This window comes from Gossypium arboreum, chromosome 5 (genome assembly GCF_025698485.1).
Source record: "Gossypium arboreum isolate Shixiya-1 chromosome 5, ASM2569848v2, whole genome shotgun sequence".
In the NCBI taxonomy this organism is placed as follows: Eukaryota; Viridiplantae; Streptophyta; class Magnoliopsida; order Malvales; family Malvaceae; genus Gossypium; species Gossypium arboreum.
In genome coordinates this window covers 16,934,975-16,955,731 of record NC_069074.1, presented here as the reverse complement: position 1 = coordinate 16,955,731, position 20,757 = coordinate 16,934,975, and the positions used below count along the sequence as shown (strand labels likewise).

At 33.3% G+C, this 20,757-nt stretch overlaps 3 protein-coding genes across 6 annotated transcripts; 1 reads left to right on the top strand and 2 right to left on the bottom strand.

The window, feature by feature from the left end:
- Positions 1-7,090: 7,090 nt before the first annotated feature.
- On the bottom strand, positions 7,091-8,903 carry LOC108454128 (dihydroflavonol 4-reductase-like). Its single transcript, XM_017752461.2, has 6 exons — positions 8,640-8,903; positions 8,334-8,503; positions 8,031-8,225; positions 7,787-7,946; positions 7,508-7,700; positions 7,091-7,420 (listed from the first exon to the last, which is right to left on the bottom strand). The coding sequence occupies exons 1-6, from the start codon at positions 8,809-8,811 to the stop codon at positions 7,243-7,245; spliced, it is 1,068 nt and encodes a 355-aa protein (XP_017607950.1). The 5' UTR covers positions 8,812-8,903; the 3' UTR covers positions 7,091-7,242.
- A 4,841-nt stretch (positions 8,904-13,744) lies between these two features.
- LOC108456954 (mannan endo-1,4-beta-mannosidase 7-like) lies at positions 13,745-16,327 on the top strand. Its single transcript, XM_017755724.2, has 5 exons — positions 13,745-14,273; positions 14,358-14,552; positions 14,798-14,920; positions 15,326-15,528; positions 15,616-16,327. Exons 1-5 carry the CDS (start codon positions 13,950-13,952, stop codon positions 16,064-16,066), a joined length of 1,296 nt encoding a protein of 431 aa, XP_017611213.1. The 5' UTR covers positions 13,745-13,949; the 3' UTR covers positions 16,067-16,327.
- On the bottom strand, positions 16,121-20,482 carry LOC108456953 (glucose-1-phosphate adenylyltransferase large subunit, chloroplastic/amyloplastic-like). 4 transcript variants are annotated; one of them, XM_017755722.2, is made up of 16 exons: positions 20,206-20,482; positions 19,967-20,127; positions 19,656-19,885; positions 19,396-19,518; positions 19,069-19,242; positions 18,829-18,921; positions 18,658-18,741; positions 18,476-18,531; positions 18,186-18,279; positions 17,920-18,105; positions 17,698-17,778; positions 17,262-17,348; positions 17,081-17,185; positions 16,852-16,958; positions 16,635-16,695; positions 16,121-16,559 (listed from the first exon to the last, which is right to left on the bottom strand). In XM_017755722.2, exons 3-16 carry the CDS (start codon positions 19,881-19,883, stop codon positions 16,458-16,460), a joined length of 1,581 nt encoding a protein of 526 aa, XP_017611211.1. In that variant the 5' UTR covers positions 19,884-19,885; positions 19,967-20,127; positions 20,206-20,482; the 3' UTR covers positions 16,121-16,457. The 4 variants fall into 4 exon arrangements, with proteins under 4 accessions (XP_017611211.1, XP_052884064.1, XP_017611210.1 ...); XM_053028104.1 differs by having other exon boundaries at positions 19,656-20,127; XM_017755721.2 differs by lacking the exon at positions 19,967-20,127.
- Positions 20,483-20,757: the final 275 nt, after the last annotated feature.

Genomic DNA, 20,757 nt, shown 5'->3' with positions numbered 1-20,757 from the left:
TTCAATGCATTATTACCCTAACATGCACAAACTCAACATTCAAGTTAGTACAATAATTTCCATGTATCAATAATATATATATATACCATGATTAATGTACTCATCAATACCATGATTTTCATTCCCTTATTATTTTTCATATTTATCCCGTTGAATTTATCGGAATTTCGATGGATTTTCAGAGGTACACTTTTAGTGTACAATTCCGGGTCCGTCAATTCATATTCATGTGCGCACATTTCCATTTCAGAGAGCACACTCCCTTGAACCTCAACCTTGCGGCGGGATTACGGTCTAGGCTAAATCCCTATAGAGTATTGTCGGGATTACCGGTCAAAGCTAAATCCGCAACGACAATTACTCTAATGAGCTTGGATCTGAATTACCAGTCAAGGCTAAATTGAGACCTAATTCGGATTACCCGTCTGGCTAAATCCATTTTACACATATTCTTCGGAGGGCTATATCAGATAGGATCACCCGTCCTGCTAGATCCTTTTTACCGTCAATTCCTTTTCAGAGATCCATCGAATTCTCCTTTCATTCAAATGGGATTTCTTCCCATTTTATCAAATATATCAATGTTTCATAAATTTTCATACAATGAACATTCAAATCATATTCATATCAAAAACATGCATTTCAAGCATTTAAGAATATAATTCAAGTTACATGAACTTACCTTGATACTTGTTTGTAAACAAGAAAATCTATTAATCCCGAACTTTTTCCTTTCCTCGATCTAGCTTCGTATTTGAATCTTCTGGCTCTAAATAAATAAATTTAATTATCAATTTAATACATTTCATGTTCATATGCAACATTCTCTATAATTCAACTATTATTTATAGTTCATTCAAAGCTGTCTACTTGGGTCATAGTCACTAAATTATTTATAACTTGAGCTACGGAACTCCAAATTAAGATCCGTTAATTTTCCCTGAAACTAGACTCATATATATTTTTACCATAAAATTTTTAGAATTTTTGGTTTAGCCAATCAGTACAGTTTATTCTTCAAAGTCACCCCTATTCTGTTGTCTAACAGTTCTGACCCTTCTTCACTAAAAATAAATTATCTCTTTATACAGAATTCAAATGATGTTCTTGTTTGTTTCTATTAAAAATAGACTCATTCATAATTCTAGACATATAAATTTAAGTCCCTAATTATTTTTATTCAATTTTTATAATTTTTCAAAGTCAGAACAGGGAACCTGAATTCATTCTGACCTTGTCTCACAAAATTCATTATATCTCAAAATTTACAAATCCATTGCTTACAATATTTCTTCTATGAGAAACTAGACTCAATAAGATTTAATTCCATATTTTGTTCATCTTCTAATTAGATTCCTACAATTTTGGTGATTTTTCAAAGTTAGTCTACTGCTGCTGTCCAAACTGTTTTAGTGCAAGCTGTTTATTACCATTTTTCCCCTAAGCTTTTAATAAATGATAATTTCGTCCCTACTCAATTAGCCTCTCAATTGAGCTGATTTTTCTCAATTAACATTTTATTCTATCACCTTAAACTAGTTTACAACCTTTAGGAATCAGAATTTCAGCAATAGACTTTAATTCCAAACATTTTCACAGTTAGGTCCCAAAAATCAATTTCCATTGAAATTGCCTAATAAAATCATCTCATGAACAAATTAAAGCTTTAATTTCATTCTATTTCATCATAAACTTACAGCACTCAACCATGGTGAATTTAAATTTCATCCATGAAATCAAAAACTAATGAATTTAATAGTAGGATCTAGTTGTAAAAGTCTTAGAAACACAAAAATTACAAGAAAAAGACAAGGATTAACTCACTTGGTGCAAAAATTATGAAATACCAGCTTATAGAACCCTCTTATGGCGTTTTTAGCTGCTGGAATTGAAGAGAAATGAAGAGAAATCTAGATATTTCCTATTTAGTCCTAGTTTTATTTAGTTAATTTTGCAATATTCCAATTTTACCCTTAATTTATCAATTTTTCTGCTGATTTCATACCCTTGCCGTCCAGCCCAAATAACTTTTGGGTCTAATTGCCTTTTAAATCCTTTCTCATTAGACTAATAAGCTATTTAATCACTCTAGCAACTTTTACACGTATTACAATTCAGTCCTTTTCATTTAATTGACTACCCAAACATTAAAATTTCCTAACGAAATTTTAATACCACATTAATAACATTTCATAAATATTTATAAAATTATTTTTGACTCGGTTTTAAGAGATAGAGGTCCCGATACCTTATTTTACCCAATTTCTTCAATAATTTATTTTTCTAACTAATCACTAAATTGATAAAAATTTTCCTATCAATATTTTCATACGATTTTCCTATCATATAAATTTTCAAGCAAAAATATTGAAAAAAATTTCTCTTTAAATCGGATTTGTGGTTACGAAACCACTGTTCCGATAACATTGAATTTACGCCATTACACTAATGGCTAACTTTACATTCATTTCACGTTAACATTTACTTTGTTAGCTTATACATGCCATTGATTTCCAAAATAAAGTTTCTTTATATACCGAAATCTCGAGGTTGATGATTTGATGTGTCTCCCACCAAATCGACCTCCGAGCTCTTAACACTACAAAACAGGAAAAGGAAGCGGGTAAGCACTTTGTGCTTAGTAAGCTCATGTAACAAGAATTATACTTACCTAATATTTTCAATACAATATAATAAACATTCATATATCCATTCAATGCATTATTACCCTAACATGCACAAACTTAACATTCAAGTTAGTACAATAATTTCCATGTATCAATAATATATATATACTATGATTGATGAGCTCGTCAATACCATGATTTCCATTTCCTTGTAATTTTTCCATATTTATCCCGTTGAATTTATCAGAATTTCGATGGATTTTCAGAGGTACACATTTATTGTACAATTCGGTCTGTCAATTCATATTCATGTGCGACATTTCCATTTCGAGAGCACACTCCATGAACCTCAACCTTGCGGCGGGATTACCATCGAGCTAAATCCCTATAGAGTATTGTCGGGATTACCAGTCAGCTAAATCCTCGCAACGACAATTATTCTAATGAGCTTGGATCTGAATTACCAGTCCAAAGCTAAATTGACCTAATTCGGATTACCCGTCCGGCTAAATCCATTTTACACATATTCTTCGGAGGGCTATATCAGGATAGGATCACCCGTCCGAGCAAGATCCTTTTTACCATCAATTCCTTTTCAGAGATCCATCAAATTTTCCTTTCATTCAAACGGGATTTCTTCCCATTTTATCAAATATATTAATGTTTCATAAATTTCCATATAATGAACATTCAAATCATATTCATATCAAACACATGCATTTCAAGCATTTAAGAATATAATTCAAGTTACACGAACTTACCTTGATACTTGTTTGTAAACAATAAAAATCTACTAATCCCGAACTTTTTCCTTTCCTCGGTCTAGCTTTGTATTTTAATCTTCTGTATCTAAATAAATAAATTTAATTATCAATTTAATACATTTCATGTTCATATGCAACATTCTCTATAATTCAACTATTATTTATAGTTCATTCAAAGCTGTCTACTTGAGTCATAGTCACTAAATTATTTATAACTTGAGCTACGGAACTCAAAATTAAGATCCGTTAATTTTCCCTGAAACTAAACTCATATATCTTTTTACCATAAAATTTTCAGAATTTTTGGTTTAGCCAATAAGTACAGTTTATTCTTTAAAGTCATTGACCCTTCTTCACTAAAAATTAATTATCTCTTCATACAGAATTCAAATGATGTTCTTGTTTGTTTCTCTTAAAAATAGACTCATTAAGGATTCTAGATATATAAATTTAAGCCCATAATTGTTTTTCTTAAATTTTTTATGATTTTTTAAAGTCAGAACAGGGGAACCCGAATTCATTCTGACCTTATCTCACAAAATTCATTATATCTCAAAATTTACAAATCCATTGCTTACACTATTTCTTCTATGAGAAACTAGACTCAATAAGCTTTAATTCCATATTGTTTTCATCTTCTAATTCGATTTCTACAATTTATGGTGATTTTTCAAAGTTAGTCTACTGCTGCTGTCCAAACTGTTTTTGTGCAAGCTGTTTATTACCATTTTTTCCCTAAGCTTTTAATAAATGATAATTTCGTCCCTACTCAATGAGCCTCTCAATTGAGCTGATTTTTCTCAATTAACATTTTATTCTATCACCTTAAACTAGTTTACAACCTTTAGGAATCAGAATTTCAGCAATAGACTTTAATTCCAATCATTTTCACAATTAGGTCCTAAAAATTAATTTCTATTGAAATTACCTAATAAAATCATCTCATAAACAAATTAAAGCTTTAATTTAATTCTATTTCATCATAAAATTACAGCACTCAACCATGGTGACTTTCAATTTCATCCATGAAATCAAAAACTAATGAATTTAATAGTAGGACCTAGTTGTAAAAGTCTTAGAAACACAAAAATTACAAGAAAAAGGCAAGGATTAACTCACTTGGTGCAAAAATTATGAAATACCAGCTTATAGAACCCTCCTATGGTGTTTTTAGCTGCTGGAATTGAAGAGAAATGAAGAGAAATCTAGATATTTTGTATTTAGTCCTAGCTTTATTTAGTTAATTTTGCAATATTCCAATTTTACCCTTAATTTATCAATTTTTCTGCTGATTTCATACCCTTGCCGTCCAGCCCAAATAACTTGAGTCTAATTGCCTTTTAAATCCTTTCTCATTAGATTCTTAAGCTATTTAATCACTCTAGCAACTTTTACACATATTACAATTTAGTCCTTTTCATTTAATTGACTACCCAAACAATAAAATTTCCTAACGAAATTTTAATACCACATTAATAACATTTCATAAATATTTATAAAATTATTTTTTACTCGATTTTACGAGATTGAGGTCTCGATACCTTATTTTTACCCAATTTCTTCAATAATTTCTTTTTCTATCTAATCATTAAATTGGTAAAATTTTTCTATCAATATTTTCATACGATTTTCCTATCATATCAATTTTCAAGCAAAAATATTGAAATAAATTTCTTTTTAAATCGGATCTATGGTTACGAAACCATTGTTCCGATAACCTTGAATTTAGGCCATTACATTACTTCTCCCAGATTGATACTTAAAGATTTTTTTTCCAGATTGGTACCAAACTTTTTCTCCTGTCAACTAGCTTGGTATTTCTTTTAATGCTATTAAGTTTGAAATAGGTGGTAGAATAGAGTTATGACACGTGGCATAATAGCATCATGATAATGTCATAATTTAAAATATATATTAAAAATCAATAAAACATTTAAAAATTATTTCCATTTTTTTCTTATTTCCTTCTTTTTCCCAATATTCATTTATTCTTCCTTCTTCCTCTCGTCATTTTGCCTTTTTCTTCTAAGTTCATGTAACATTTCTGAGTTCCTTTGAAAAGAAATTTAAAAACATTTCTACCTTTTAACAACATTACCTTGTGCTATTAACTTTCAAGTCTCAAAACTAATTTTTTTAACCATTGACAACCTCCAATTCTAGGATAACTAAACTTACGTACTGAAATAAAAGCAAGAAAAATTACAAAACTCATCAATCCATTAAAACACAAAACTCATAAAAAATTAACATAACAAACAAAACCCATCAATCCGTAAGAACACAAAACCAAACAAAAAGAAAATTATGAGAAGCAAATCAAAACCAAGACCCATTTTGGGTTTTTAAGATTCAGGTCACGATCAGTAAACCAAATGGTCAATACATTGGAGGCGGTAAAGAAAAGCCACAGTCAAGTTTCATAATAATTCAACGGTGGTGGCTCAGTTCGACATCGAAGAGTAACGACAATGAAGTGACGACCGGGGGCTTTGAAAACAAAAAATGAAGTAGAAAAGAAGAGGAGCAAAAGTAGGAGAGAGAAAAAAACTTATTCGGTGCTTCTTCAATCGGTGATGACACTAAAACAGGCGGTGACAACATCGGAGCAAGGTGACTAGCGGGAGAGAATCCCAATGGGATTTCAAGGAGTTCTCTGTGAAAACAAATCATAGGAAATGAAAGAGCAAGAGGCAAAAGTTTACCTGTGCCATTATTTGGACTAGAGAACAAACGTTGATGACAACACCGGAGTGCAACTGTGGTGCATGCTGGCAGCAGCTAGGGTTGAGAAAGAGAGGATGAGAATGAGAAGAAAAGAAAAAATATAAATGGAAATGGAAATGGAAATGGGGAAGAATAAAAGAAAAGGGAAAAGGAAAAAAGTGAAAGTGAAAGTGAAAGTGAAAGTGAAATAGAAAAATAGACTATGACATCATGATGATGTCATTATGTCATATGTCATAATCTTATTTTGCGCTCAAATTTAACGACATTAAAAAAAAGTATCAAATTAGTTGACGGAGAAAAAGTTCAAGTACTAATCTGGGATAAAAAAAACCCTTAAGTATTAATTTGGGAGAAGTAGATAAGTTCAGATACCAATTTTATGTTTAACCATTTTTTTTCTTTGTTTTTGCCCATAACAAACTCATTGGAAGCAAGCAAAAATAAAAGGATAGAGAGGGCTGACAATCAGGCACAAGTGTCACGAGCCACAGACCAAAGCCTGTGATGAATGCATAAAGAGCGTCTCATGGATGTCAATTGATTAAATGTGGTTCATTTAAATCATTTAGGACTCTCATTTTATAGATAAACACTAATCTCAATCATTGATATAATTTAATCTGTACCGTTGAATTTAGAGAGCTTAACTATAAATAGAGATTTTTTCTTCATTTGTAATCACTCCATCCCTTGTATTCCATTCAAAGTAAAAAAATATTTTTAGAGTATCTACTCGTACACTTAATGTACTATTGCTTTCTTGTAAATTTTCTATTCGGTTTAAGTCTCTTTGTTTCAGTGGTGCTGAGCTTTGATCGTGCCCACCGCCAAACCTTAGGACAGACTTGTTAGAAATCATTAGTAACACTTTATTTGATTATTGTTGTTGGGCAAATAGGATTGAGCTCGGTAGTAAAAACTGAGCCTTTGATTTTCAGGAATGCTGAAAATATTAGATAAATCACAAAGTTCCCAGAATAGACTCCAAATTACATTACCAATGTTTGCAATTAAAAATTGTACAATACCAGGAAACAGATAATAGATTTAAATCTTTATTGTTTTCACTACTAGAAATGGAAGACATGGGTAGGCACTCAATTGTTGAAAGTTCATATTTTTCAGTCTATGTTTTTGATATTCTTCTCATTAGAAAGAGGAAGCAGTCCCTTTTCTCGGCATGTCTCGACAGCTCCTACGAACATGTCTTCCAAGCTATATTTAAACTCAAATCCCAAGTCCAAGAGCTTCTTTGAGGAGAACTCCACACTCTTCAGGTTCTCATCCACATCTTTGAACCTGACCAAAAAATGGTATAGTTAGGACATGACTCGAAATGATGGTGATCCTATAGAAACTTTGAATCGTGTGAAGGGAATTAATTACTTGGTGGGAACATTATATTCAGGGTATTTTTCACTGAGCATTTTTGCAAGATCGATAATGGTAGCATGGTGAGAGGCGCAAATGTAGCGACCTTCCGCTTTTGGATTCTCGAATAGAAAGATATGAGCTCTGCACAAGTCATCCAAATGAATGAATTGGCCTTGTTTTATGATCGAATAATGAGCTTCGTTCCCTACATTTTAAGACATCTCGTCAGAAATTGGGGTGAAAAAATATGTGGATAATTGATTCAAGCTGTGAAATTACAGAAGACTGTACCGGTGATAGGAGAAAGTGCAGTTATGAGGCTTGGCGGCATTGATTGCATAATAAATGGACCGACCACCAAAGGTGGTATTATGCTGACAAAATCAATGTTATTTTCTTTAGCGAATTTCCAGGCTGCTTGCTCTGCCATTGTCTTGGAGACAAAATACATCTATACGACAAAGAAAACAAGGGTTAGAATTTGGCAAAATTTTAACCCTGATTGTGTTTTGGGGCGGGAATTTGGAATACTAACCCAACCAGTCATTTTTTTGGCCTGGATGAATTCAAGGTCGCTCCAACAGGTTTCATCATAACAGGGCTTTTGTTGTTCTGCAACATCAATAGTTCCAGCTGATGATGTGAACACTAACCTTCTAACAGTTTTGGCTTTGGCGCAAGCTTTCATGATGCTTAGCACTCCATTGATTGTTGGTTTTATGACTTCATTCTGCAACTCAGCAAACAGTCATTTCCATGTTCTTATGTAAAAGTAAATCTATGCTACTACTAGATTGGCTTTTAATTACATTTACCATATTCCATATTAATATAATACCTCAGGGTCCTCGGACTCGAAGTCCATAGGCGTGGCCACATGGAACACACCCGTACAAGCTTGAATTGCATCATCAAAGCTTCCCTCTTCAGCTAAATCTGCTTTCCAAAGAGTCAAGTGCGTCTCTGCTTTAGGTAGCTCTAGTAAATGCTTCACCTTCTTCGAGTTGCCTGCTCCATTAATAAAACAAGCAAATATGAACGACAACAATTAAAACTTTACTATTTTTCAAGTAAAAAAGATGCTTAAATCATCCAATCATGAGGGACAAGAAAGTCTTAAGAAAACAATAATAAAGGGACCAACCAGGGTCGCGCACAGTGGCTCGGACGACATAACCGCGTTCCAAGAGCAGCTTGATGAGCCATGAACCAATGAACCCAGAGCCGCCTGTTACGCACACGATCTCGCCGTCGGTGACTGACGATCCCATTATGGAATTCGGTTTCATGTCTTTCATTTGATTATCAGTTGGCATAAAGAAAGACCAAAAAATGGGAAATAACTTGAACACTCTGCTCTGTTCTGGTTTTCTTTCAGTTAAGGCTGATGATGATTTTATACATATGGCGCAGTCCTTCAATATCTAACCCAGGCTTCTAATCACGTGGTAAGCGATCTGTTCGCACACGACCGGTAGTTGGTTGAGCCGTTAGGCGTTAACTACTTTTTCCCTCCAAATAAACCCATGATTTTATTTTATAGCTTTCAGGTGCTGCTTCTTCAACGCCGGTTTGAATTTTACTCACTAAAATTTAATTTGATTCGATTCGAAAAATTTGAAAAATTTTAAATTTTGAATTAAATATTTCGAGTTATTTAGATTAATTGAGTTATTTGGATCAATTTGAATAAAAGATTAAGTTTTTTATTTAACTCAAATATGAATTATACAATTCGAGTTATCCAAAAATTCGAATAAATAAAATAAAATTACATCGTTTTGATAAATATTTACTTAGTAAGTTAAAAGGAAAAATCATTATATTGTTTATGTAGTTACATAATCTTGTACTTCGGCTACTAGTTAAATAATCGGTCCATGTAAACACAATATTGAGTATAAATAATAGAATTTGTTAACTCGACTTGACTCGAAATTTTTCAACTCGATTCTATTAAATTAAAAAAAAATTCAAATTAAGTTCGGTTACTAAAGTAGGATTTATCAACTTGACCAAGTCAAAATTTTTTGACTCAATTCAACTCTATTCGATCATATACTCACCCTAATCAAAGCTACCACCTATTAGAAAGAAATTCAATTGGCTAAAGAAACTTGATGAAGTGGGCTGGCATAGCTCGTAGCTTTTTAGTATTTTGGGCTCCATTATGATATGAAATCCAGTTCAAGCATCCCTATTTCCTTCTTGGACCCAAATAAACACTTTCCCCTCCCACTCAACATTAATTTAAGTAGGCTAGAATTTGTTCACGTCTGTAAAAACATTTTATAAGATAATGATAGTTGGAGGAAGCATTGTAGTTTTTCGTAGGATGAAAGGTTATATGAGAGTCGATGGTCTTAGAGGAGTTGTCAAAAAATTTAAATCACATAATTACTTGTATAATTTTTGTATTTCTGTTCATTTACAATCACAACGTAATATCAAATTAAATCAAACTTTTTATATAGTAAACGTATCCAAAGTACAGTCTCGATGTGAACATTAAAAAAGAAAAAGATGCAAGCTAGTGAAGTAAAAAAATATTTGGGGATTGGGCGTCGGTCATGTCCCTGTATGAACAATCTTTAGCATAGTCCGATATCAATGCATTTTGGGTTAGTTAGGGTGCAAAGTTTCCCCATATGAATCCCCCCAAATACGAGTAGGCAGTAGGCAACATCCACAAATGGGTACTCCGCTCGATCTGTCACATCAAAGATTTGGATCCCATTGTTCAATATCAACTGAACATCGACAGGCTCCAATCCTGTGCTAATTAACCTATGCGGTAAGCACCGACTTGAATCATGGCAAAACAAAAAACTTTTGCTGTTAAAAACATTGGGCGAGGATGAAGGAATATAAAAGTTTGTGGACCGAAAGAAAAGCAGACAAAGAGCACGAGGCGCCGGCACCTCCATCCTATCACTGTGAGCCATTAATCCACTATTCACCACATTACGCCGCTATGTTCGTAATACGAAATCGCGCTGCGAGCCAGCGTCGGTGCTTGCCTGCTGGATACCTTCAACGATCAAACTATTCTTTCATTATTTTAAGGATCCCAAGTTCCTAGGACTGAATGCTTATAGATTAATGGGTAAATCCTTTAATTAGTTACTTAATTATTAAAAAAGTTTTCATTTTTATTATTTTTATTTGTTAAAATTAAATAACGTACATGATTTAGAGATATGGTGCACTCACTTTAATCTTTATGCATAAGTTTCAAAATTTCAAATAAAATAGTCATTTAAAATCTACACTTTTCGAGTTTGAATATAATTTGAGTAACTAAATTACTTTGAAAACGACTAAAAATTAATGAATAAAACGTTGGTGGAGTCAAAATCTAAAGAAAAAATTTCCCATCAATCAAACAATACTTAAGAAATATAAGGTGGGCCGCGTCAGGAGTGGTTTTATCATGGAAATTGACCTCCTAAGGGATTTTTTTTAAAAAAAATTGCATGCATAATTATGTAAATAAAAATTATCGTCAATAATATGTAATAATCTCTCTGTAATATGAGATCAATCGGCTTAATCCAGACATATACATAATTATAACATTTTTGGAATTCACATCCACATTCTTAATTTTTTTTTTTTTTTGGTATAAAAGTACTTAAAATTAGAGTGGAGCAAAACCTGAAAATATCATTGATCATCTTTGGAAAAAAGTAGTATTTGGGTTAAGAATAGCATACATATCAAACAAAGCAGACTAACGTAAGAAGAAAAAAAAATGGATTCATTTTTTAGGAAGCGTGACATCGTGAATCCGTGGTAAAGGCTCTAACACCAAACAATTTTAAAGGAGCGTTGAGTGGGGAAATGAGGACCCACAAAAGTGAACGCATCCCTGTTCCTTTACCTTTATTTTTTCAACAATGGAAGATATTGCTTTTTCCCTCTATTCTTTGCTTTTGGCTGGGTTCTCATGGTGACTTTGAATCTTTTCATTTTTGTCTCCATTTACATGTTTAAGAAAATAGAAGTTAATTCCACCTCTTGATGCCGAATCCAAATGCCGCCGTGATGTACGCTAAATTAGGTGATGCTGATATTTAGGCACTTTGAAGTTCCCGAATTGGGGGAGTATGGGTGAGCCAACAAGGTCTCACCATACCCCCATTATCATTACATTTTTATTATAACATTGAGGAAAATAATCATATGATTTGATTTTGTGTAATTTGAATATTATATATAAGATTTTTTTAATAAATTATAATAGGATAAAACTCAAATAACAAGCACGATTCAAATTTAGACCAAATTTAGAACGATAAATACCTTTAATCATCGTGCCATCATATGAAATTCAATATTATATATAAATTTTAATCATTGTAAAAATTATATATATTTATCAATATGTTTATTTAGATAAAATTTGACCTGATTACTATTAATTGATTTTATCAGCACCAATAGACTTTAACTGATATAAGCCGATGTTGATCAAGCATTGATTAGATATTAAATAGCATTTATCGTCAATCAATCAATATTTGTCAATGCTTGATTAGAGTTTATCAACGGTAAATCAAGTTTTAATTTAATTTTTAATTTTTTGTAATATTTGGTTTATTTGAATTTTTCTAAAAGTTTTTAATTTTGTAAAAAAATTAATTTTTGTAATTATGTAAAATGTATAACTAAATTTTTAAACTTTGTTAAAAAAAACTACTTTTTTACTTCTGAATTTTTTACGAACATTTGCATTTTACATTTTGCAAAAATATATATATTTCATTAATTTTAAAATGTTAAATATATTATAAAAGTTTAAAATTCTTAGAATGTATTGATAATTTTTATGACTTTTATTGTTTATTTACCGAATAATATAAAATAATTAAATAAATATTAAAATAGGATAAATGCAATAATATTTACGAAGACGGGTAGGAACTATAGTAAAAAAATCAATGTTGTCTGACCAATTGGCAGCACTCCTCTCCCCAACCATCGGTCACATTAAGTTTTAAAAAATAATAAATTTTAGATGATTTAAAATATTTATTGATTTGATATATAAATTTGTTATTTTGATTGAAAAGCTTTAAAAGTGTCGCAAAAGGATAAATTCTTAATAACCCCTTCTTATTTATTTTCTTTTATTTTCCTTCAACGCTAAAAATAGAGAAGTCTATTACCAATTAGTCCAAAAGGTTTTTTCTACTTAAAAGTATTTTTGTAAAAATTAGATTTCAACTGAAATAAATTTTATTTATTTTTAAAAAATTCAAATTACTTTATTCCATTTGAATATTTTTTCAAAAATAATTTTACAAAAATATTATTTTAACAAATATTTTTTAAAAAAATAAAATTTATTTTTAGTTGAATACACTTTTAACAAAAATAATTTTTAATAAAAAACATTTTAAACTAATTAGTAAGAAGTCTCTCTATTTTTTGTATTGAAGAGAAATAAAAATAATAATAAACAAGAGAGTTTATAGAATAATTTACACTATTTGAAGTTTGATACCACCAAGCTGCTAAGCCTCACTTTTAAAGCTTATCAATCAAAATGACAAATCTACATTTAAATATTTTAATCCATCACATTTTAGTCTAATGTAGTCAATTGACCCGCTTGTACTTATAATTTTTTAAAAAAAAAACTTAATGTGACTAGTGGCTAGATAGAAGGGTGCCGCCGGTTGGTCAAACGATGTCAATTTTTTTTACTATATTGTGTTTATCCCATTTTAATATTTATTTAATTATCTTATATTATTTGAGTAAAAAAACCCTTTTAATCCATGTGAATACCCACGTAGCGTGTTTTGTTTTTAAAATTTTGCCCATCGCTTATAGATCTCATTAAAAAAAAACTAACATGCTGAGAAGATGAACAATACAATGCACGGTTTCCTTGTTGAGAACAAGTGACGTGGGCCATGGGTGATGAGTCAGGATGCAGTGGAAGACAAATTTGTTCAGTCCCAGTGAACACTGAAACAGAGGTAAAAGAATTTCACGGATGTTCCGTTTCCATGTGGATTGAATTACTACAGTAGTTATCTACCTGCATAGGTAATTCAGCAGTGGAATCTAGAAAGTGATGAGGACTATTAAAATGGACCGCCATGTTTAACATTGGGTTTGTCCCCCCTTTTCTCCCTGTCAAGTATCAATATGACATTCAAATCCCATCTTTATTCTTTTGGGGAACCGCCCCAAATAAGGGCATTAAAGGGTTTTCAGTTCTTGTAAGAAACCATTGCATCGGTAAGTTAATAAATGAAAACAACTATGCTCCACCATATGTTATAAGTTTTCTTTTCCCTTTTTAGATGAAGCAAAATATAGTGACCACTAACTTCCGCTGCTATATAAACCACCAAAGTCTGTTTTTTTGAGTTTATTTGTTTTTTTCTTATTTGATCCTTTGCTGCTTTTGGAGAGAAATTAAGGGGGAGAAAGAGAAATGAAGCATTGGGGTCTGATTTTGCTCCTTTTTTTGTTATTTCAACAAGGAAATTTTCTCCTGCGTGTCAAAGCTGATGACGGGTTTATCAAAACTAAAGGACTGCAGCTAATGTTGCGTGGAAGTCCTTTCTATGCAAATGGGTTCAATGCTTATTGGCTCATGTACATGGCCTCTGATTCATCTCAGAGAAGCAAAGTCTCATCTGCGTTTCAACAAGCTAAAGAGCACGGTCTCACCATAGCCAGAACTTGGGCTTTCAGTGATGGTGGAGACAGGCCTCTTCAGTACTCGCCTGGCTCCTACAATGAACAAATGTTCCAGGTTCGAATCAAAATACTTGTCAGGTTAAAAATCTGGTCCGTGATCTGGTTCTCAACATTTGTTTTTTTTTTTATTTCCTTGAAGGGATTGGATTTTGTAGGATCTGAGGCCAAGAGATATGGGATTAAGCTGGTTTTAAGCTTCGCGAATAACTATGATCAATTTGGAGGGAAGAAACAGTATGTGAACTGGGCAAGAAATGAAGGACAATCCATTGGCTCTGATGATGATTTCTTTACCAACTCTGTTGTTAAAGAATACTACAAGAACCACATCAAGGTCAGTCTCTGTTTTTCCCCCCTTCTCTCTCTTTCTCTAATAGTCTAATTTAACATTTTATACGCTTGCCCTTCCATCTTTTCTGACATTTATAGAAATGACAGCGATAAGATATTATATTGAATAATTAATTTATTGTACTAATTTAGACATAGGTTGATGAACATTTCCCGGACATAATATAACTGGTAATAGTAGATATGTAATTAATGCAAGAGTAAACTCATTTATTTTGGGCGTACCAGACTGTTCTTACAAGACGTAACACCCTGACTGGAGTGGCTTACAAAGATGAACCAACAATAATGGCGTGGGAGCTTATGAATGAGCCTAGGTGCCTCTCGGATCCATCGGGAAAGACCATGCAGGTCAGTCAGCAATATCTCATCTTCAAGCTCTTTTGCTTCATTGCTTCACTGCTACTCTGTTCTGGTTTCACTTTTATGAAACGTATTTTTACACGCTGTGGAATTTAATGCCAATGGTTTGAGTCGGTGCTTTTTGCCGACCCATGCATAATTAGTGGCGTTAGAAGTTGTAACTGTACACATCTTTAGTATTAACTTTTTTGGGGTGGATTTAACCCTTACCTGCCTCCAATATTCAAAGATGCGGTGGTGGTCTAATGAGACTGGGAACCTACATAACCTAGTCCATTCTTTGTGTTAGGTTACACAAATTAGGTGAAGATTAGATATGTTTGCATTATCAACAAAAACATTACTTTTTTTATCCACCCTACACATTTTACTTTGATTGTGTTTGCTGAACAGGCCTGGATTACAGAGATGGCTTCTCATGTAAAGTCCATTGATGGAAATCACTTACTAGAAGCTGGTTTAGAAGGGTTTTATGGACCATCATCATCTCAAAAACAGCAATATAACCCTAACTTTCAAGTAGGAACGGATTTCATTGCAAATAATCAGATCCCTGGCATTGACTTTGCGACAGTTCATTCATATCCTGATCAATGGTAAATATATATATGTTCAGTAGAAACTATCCCCTTTTTAAGTAAAAATTGTAAGCCAATGTATACAAAATTTTGCTGGTTGAGCAGGTTACAAAGCTCAAGTGATGAAAGCCAAATTGCCTTCTTGAATAATTGGCTGTACAATCACATCCAAGATGCTCAGAACATCCTTCAGAAACCATTGCTCTTTGCCGAGTTCGGAAAATCTTTGAAAATTGCGGGTCCTAACCAAAGAGACGAGCTGTACAACACTGTTTACACAGCGATTTACTCATCAGCCAGGGGTGGAGGTGCAGCCATCGGTGGGCTATTCTGGCAACTGTTAGCCGAAGGAATGGACTCTTACGGAGATGGGTATGAGGTAATCATGAGCCAAGGCACCTCAACTGTCGACCTCATCACTCAAGAATCTCAGAAACTTAATCGTATTCGAAAGATGTATGTAAGGTTGAGAGACATCGAGAAATGGAACAAAGCAAGGGAAATCAGAAGAGCACAATGGTGGTCTGGAAATGGTGTCAGCAAAACGGAAAATTGAGAAAATAAAAATACATGATGGTCTTGTAGTAATATAGAAGTGTTGAAGATAAAGTTTCAAGATGATGTCCTAGTTTTTTATTTATTTATTTAGGGTTTACAATTAGATGAACTCTTCTAAAAATGAGTTGTTCTTAACTAAAGAGTGATACATTCTGTGATTGTGTACTAATCTGATGAACCAGCTTATTTTCTGCTGTAAGCTTGTGTTTGTGCTACTAAGAGACGAATAAAACAAATGGTGTTTGAACTTAGTTGAAAAGTACATAGGAACTTCAGAATTTTACATAAGCATAAAGTCCTAGATATATTTTTCCCTTGGACTCGGCTTTCCATCACCGGTTCAGCACAGAACAGAATCAGCCTCTGGAAGGATTCAAAGTTAAAATGTTTTATATGACAGTTCCATCTCGGATGGTTGCATTCTTCATTATCACTGTGATCCCAGACCTAATGTAAAACCCATCTTCTGGTCTCTCAGCTTCTTCAACAGCCTGGGCGGATGAAAGTAAATTAAAGTTATCAAGGGAACATTCCACATTTATAGAAGCAAGCAAGGTAACACTCACATCAGTGTTTGATATGATTACATCTTTTCCTATCTTGGCATTCTTGTCAATTATGCAATTCCTTCAAAATCAGAATGCAAGAAGTTTTAGTTGACGATGTAAGGAGCTGTTTTAAAGACAAATATTTTCTTATATGTGGAGATTTATCTGGTACAAAGTTATAGAATAAAAAAAGTTTAGTTGGTCTAGAGACAGTTTTTTCAATCTAAAATCTTACTTGATCTTGGTATTCTGTCCGACACCAATAGGAACCTTCCCTTCTGCTAGCAGAGATGCTATTTCGGACTCGGTTTGGTAGTAGTCTGCTCCCATCATCATGGTATCCTGCAAAAGAACACATGTATGAAGATAATTTCTCACACCAGATACAGTTTATTATCGAAAAAAAAACTACTTCTAATCCTTGTCAGATGCTTTTCTAAGGGAAAGAGAAGATGTTGAATCACCTGAAGATCAACGCCGGACTCCAAACGTGAGCGCACACCGACTATAGAGTGTTGAACACTACATTCTCGCAAGAAACAACCATGTGAAATTATGGAGTCAACAATCTGCAGTAAGCAATTAGCCATGAGATAAGACGATCAAATTATTATTCACAGCATAGATTAAAGCTTTATGGCATACCTTGCATTCATCAACTTTGGTAGGAGGCAAGAATCTTGGAGATGTATAGAAAGGTGTCTTTGGATCATAAAATTCAAACTTTGGTGGCTGCATGGGGAACATGGATAATCAGTTTTCACCAGATAAACACCAAATATTATGCTTAGGCTTATGAGAGGTACACTAGTGGAACAAGTGAGGTGTCTCGTAGTGCCACATACTGAATGATAAGGCAAATGATTTCTTTGTCTATATACAAACATGATGACATGACAGAATCTTAATCAGAGGATCTATACACAAAAATGCACAAGTGTTTGTTGCCGCAGCCAGTTCTTTAAGATCATATACTTGGTAGGTTATTGCAAGCAGATAATTCATAAAAGGAGATTTAGTATCTATTTTGATAGGTAAATCACATAAAAGATTAGAACTTATACAGAAAAGTGCGAGTAACCTGTTCTGTGAGCGCTAAATTAGCATCAAAGAAAGATTTTATTGTTCCAATGTCTTCCCAATAGTCATTGAACAAATATGCCTGCAAAACATCCAAACAGCCAGAAATTCAGCAGTTTGATCACTAGATTTGAAGTCCACATTATTGCAAATAGTAACAGATTACTACTGAAAAATACACAGCAAAAACTACAGGTAATAATTCATGTGAAAGTCAACGTGCCTGGACTTTGTGTTCCTTCACAGCAGACGGAATAATCTCAGAGCCAAAATCATTGCATGAGGGATAGCTTCGAGTTAGAAGCTTTAACAAGACACTAGTTTTAAACACATACACACCCATTGATGCAATGTACGGATATCTTGCAGCATCTTGAGCTGATAGTCCTAATATGGAGGTATCAACTTGCTGTAGTACACGTGAAACAAACAAGATCACTAATTATATTTGAAATTACAAAAATGCGGGGTACGAGTACAAGCACATACCATTGCTTTAAGATTAGGGCCCTTTGGTTTCTCGGCAAACTGGACAATTCGTCCTGTTCCATCTATCTTCATCAATCCATAATCCGATGCACGGCTGCAGAAAGAGTGAAGTTAATTCCCGAATTCCAAGCAACCATTAGTATATACTTAATGCTCTGAGCGATAGAGACCAATACGGGAATATTGCAAAAACTTGATACACTAAGAGAATCATATATAAAAGATATAGCCATTACACTCATCTTATAATATTCAAAATGATATGACATAAAATGATAATTAATAAGTACCTGTCGTCCATTGGTAAACATGAGACTGTGATATCAGCATTTGAGTCAATATGCTTCTGCAAGAAAGATATAACTGATGTTTAGCCAGATGATTTTTCGAGGAGCAACCTTCCTTCGTGAGGAAGTAGAAAAGAAGAGTCTCCGACTGATATTTTTCCACTCTTAGTAATCTAGCCACGTGCCTGAACAAAATCCATATAGTCTGCTCGGTAAAGATGATCTCCGGACAATATCAATACATGCTCCACATCCTTGGCTTTGGCATCCTGGTGGTAGTGAAACAAATCATTTTTGGTCAACTTTCATGATGAAGGCGGATGATTTCAGCTCAAGTACAAAATCTATTAACTAACCTCAAAAACCCACACAAATTGCCTCACAGCATCAGCAGTTCCTTGGAACCACTTCTTCCCAGCTTCTCCTGGTGTTTGAGTGGCCGCCAGAACCTATGACAAGCAAACGTAGCTTCATCAAAACTTTCAGAAAAGATAATTACATTTTATGAGAATGGAAATTGTAAAACATCATGATCCACGCATTAACATGGATTTCTAAATAATATGCATAGTAAGGCTAAATCAGTATGGCTTTACCTCAACCAAACCATCTCCAAAATTTACACCATTCCCAAAGTTGTAAGTACGAGCTAAGTGACGATTGAGGGAGAAGGAGTTAAACTGAGTTAAGATAAATATCTTCTTTATCCCACTGTTGATACAGTTGCTCATTGGAATATCAATCAGCCTGTAACACCCTCCAATTGGAACCTGCAAACCAAATAATATCATGGAAAAAGTTAAAATCCTACCAATCTGAGACTTGAAATTTAATAATTGGGTTTCATCTTCAAAATGAAAAATGTTTACTTTCAAAACATAAAAATAGTTTTTCTACTTTCTCTTAGGAAAATGGTTTCTTACGGCTGGCTTGGCTCTTTGGCTAGTAAGAGGGAAGAGGCGCGTCCCAGCACCGCCGCCCAGTATGATGGAAGCCACATTCTTTGGGTCTGCTTGTGGAGCCTCAAACTTTGGTGTCTCAAATTTCTGACAATCAAAAGTTTCGAAAGGCCACTTTAAAAAGATCTGAACAGCTCTTACTAGAAGAAATCTTGTACTACTTGTTTAATCCTTGGATCAAACATAACATTAGAAATACTTTCTTTTTTTTTTTTCCTACTTACCATTGTCTCCTTGTTAATTTCTGGGGTGATAATAGAGTAAGCAACGCCCGGTTTAGCTTTTTTGACACCATTTTCAGCTCTCAAACTCTTCGATAACTGTGTTCCAAAATCCCAACCTCCTCTAATAGTCTCACCCCAGAAAACAGTGCCTCCATTACTACGACCTTGGCTGATATTAACCGGACTGGCGGTTGCAGTAGCCTTTAGCGATATGCAGATGGATTCCATTGCTGAATTTATTAACCAATAAACCAAAATGTCAGGAAAAACTAAAGAAAAGCAATAAATTAAAAAACATTAAAAGACCATACCTCGGCTAAAAAATAGACTCTTAGTCCACAATGAAATAAAATCAGACAAAAAGCAAATTACTTTGTTAGTGGTCCCAAGATTCCATGGCCACAATATGCAACTAGTCTTAAGAACAATGATCAAAGACAGATTAAAAGGCTGCGACAACTTTAAACTCTTCCTAAGTCAAAAAAAAAAACAAAGTTGGAAACTGGCAGAGATCCAAGAAAAACTGGAACAACCCATATGCAAAATATACCTTTTAAAAAGAACTTGATTTTACTGCTTGGATCACTCAAATCTGTGGGGAACTGAGAAATGACCAACTAAGAAGTGTGATAAAAGTTTAAAAAGAAATCTTTTATGGTTGGATTGCAAGGGGGAAGAGCTTAACCAGCAGTGATATCTAAGTAAACTTTTGTTTGGGGGGTTCAAATAGTATATGAGTAAATTGTGATCCATCCGTCACGAGAAACCTCAAATTTGGGTCTTTGTCTTCTCTTTTCCAATACAGCATTTAATTAAAGTATAATTACGTTTAGTTATGTAATGAGCTTTGATTTTTCCAGAGTCGCTAGCTGCGCAAACTTCCAGGACACTTGGCAGAAATATGATTTCCTTCTCATTTGTAACCTTTCTGTATTTCTTTTTACTAAACAATAATTAAGTGAAGCAATATTCATCGCTTGAGACTAGGGTGGAGGGTTGGACTATTTTTCTTATTCGATTAATATATATTAAAAATTTTACCTCCTATCTCTATTTTGATATTAATAAACTGATTTTACTCAAAAAAATTGTAAAAATAATT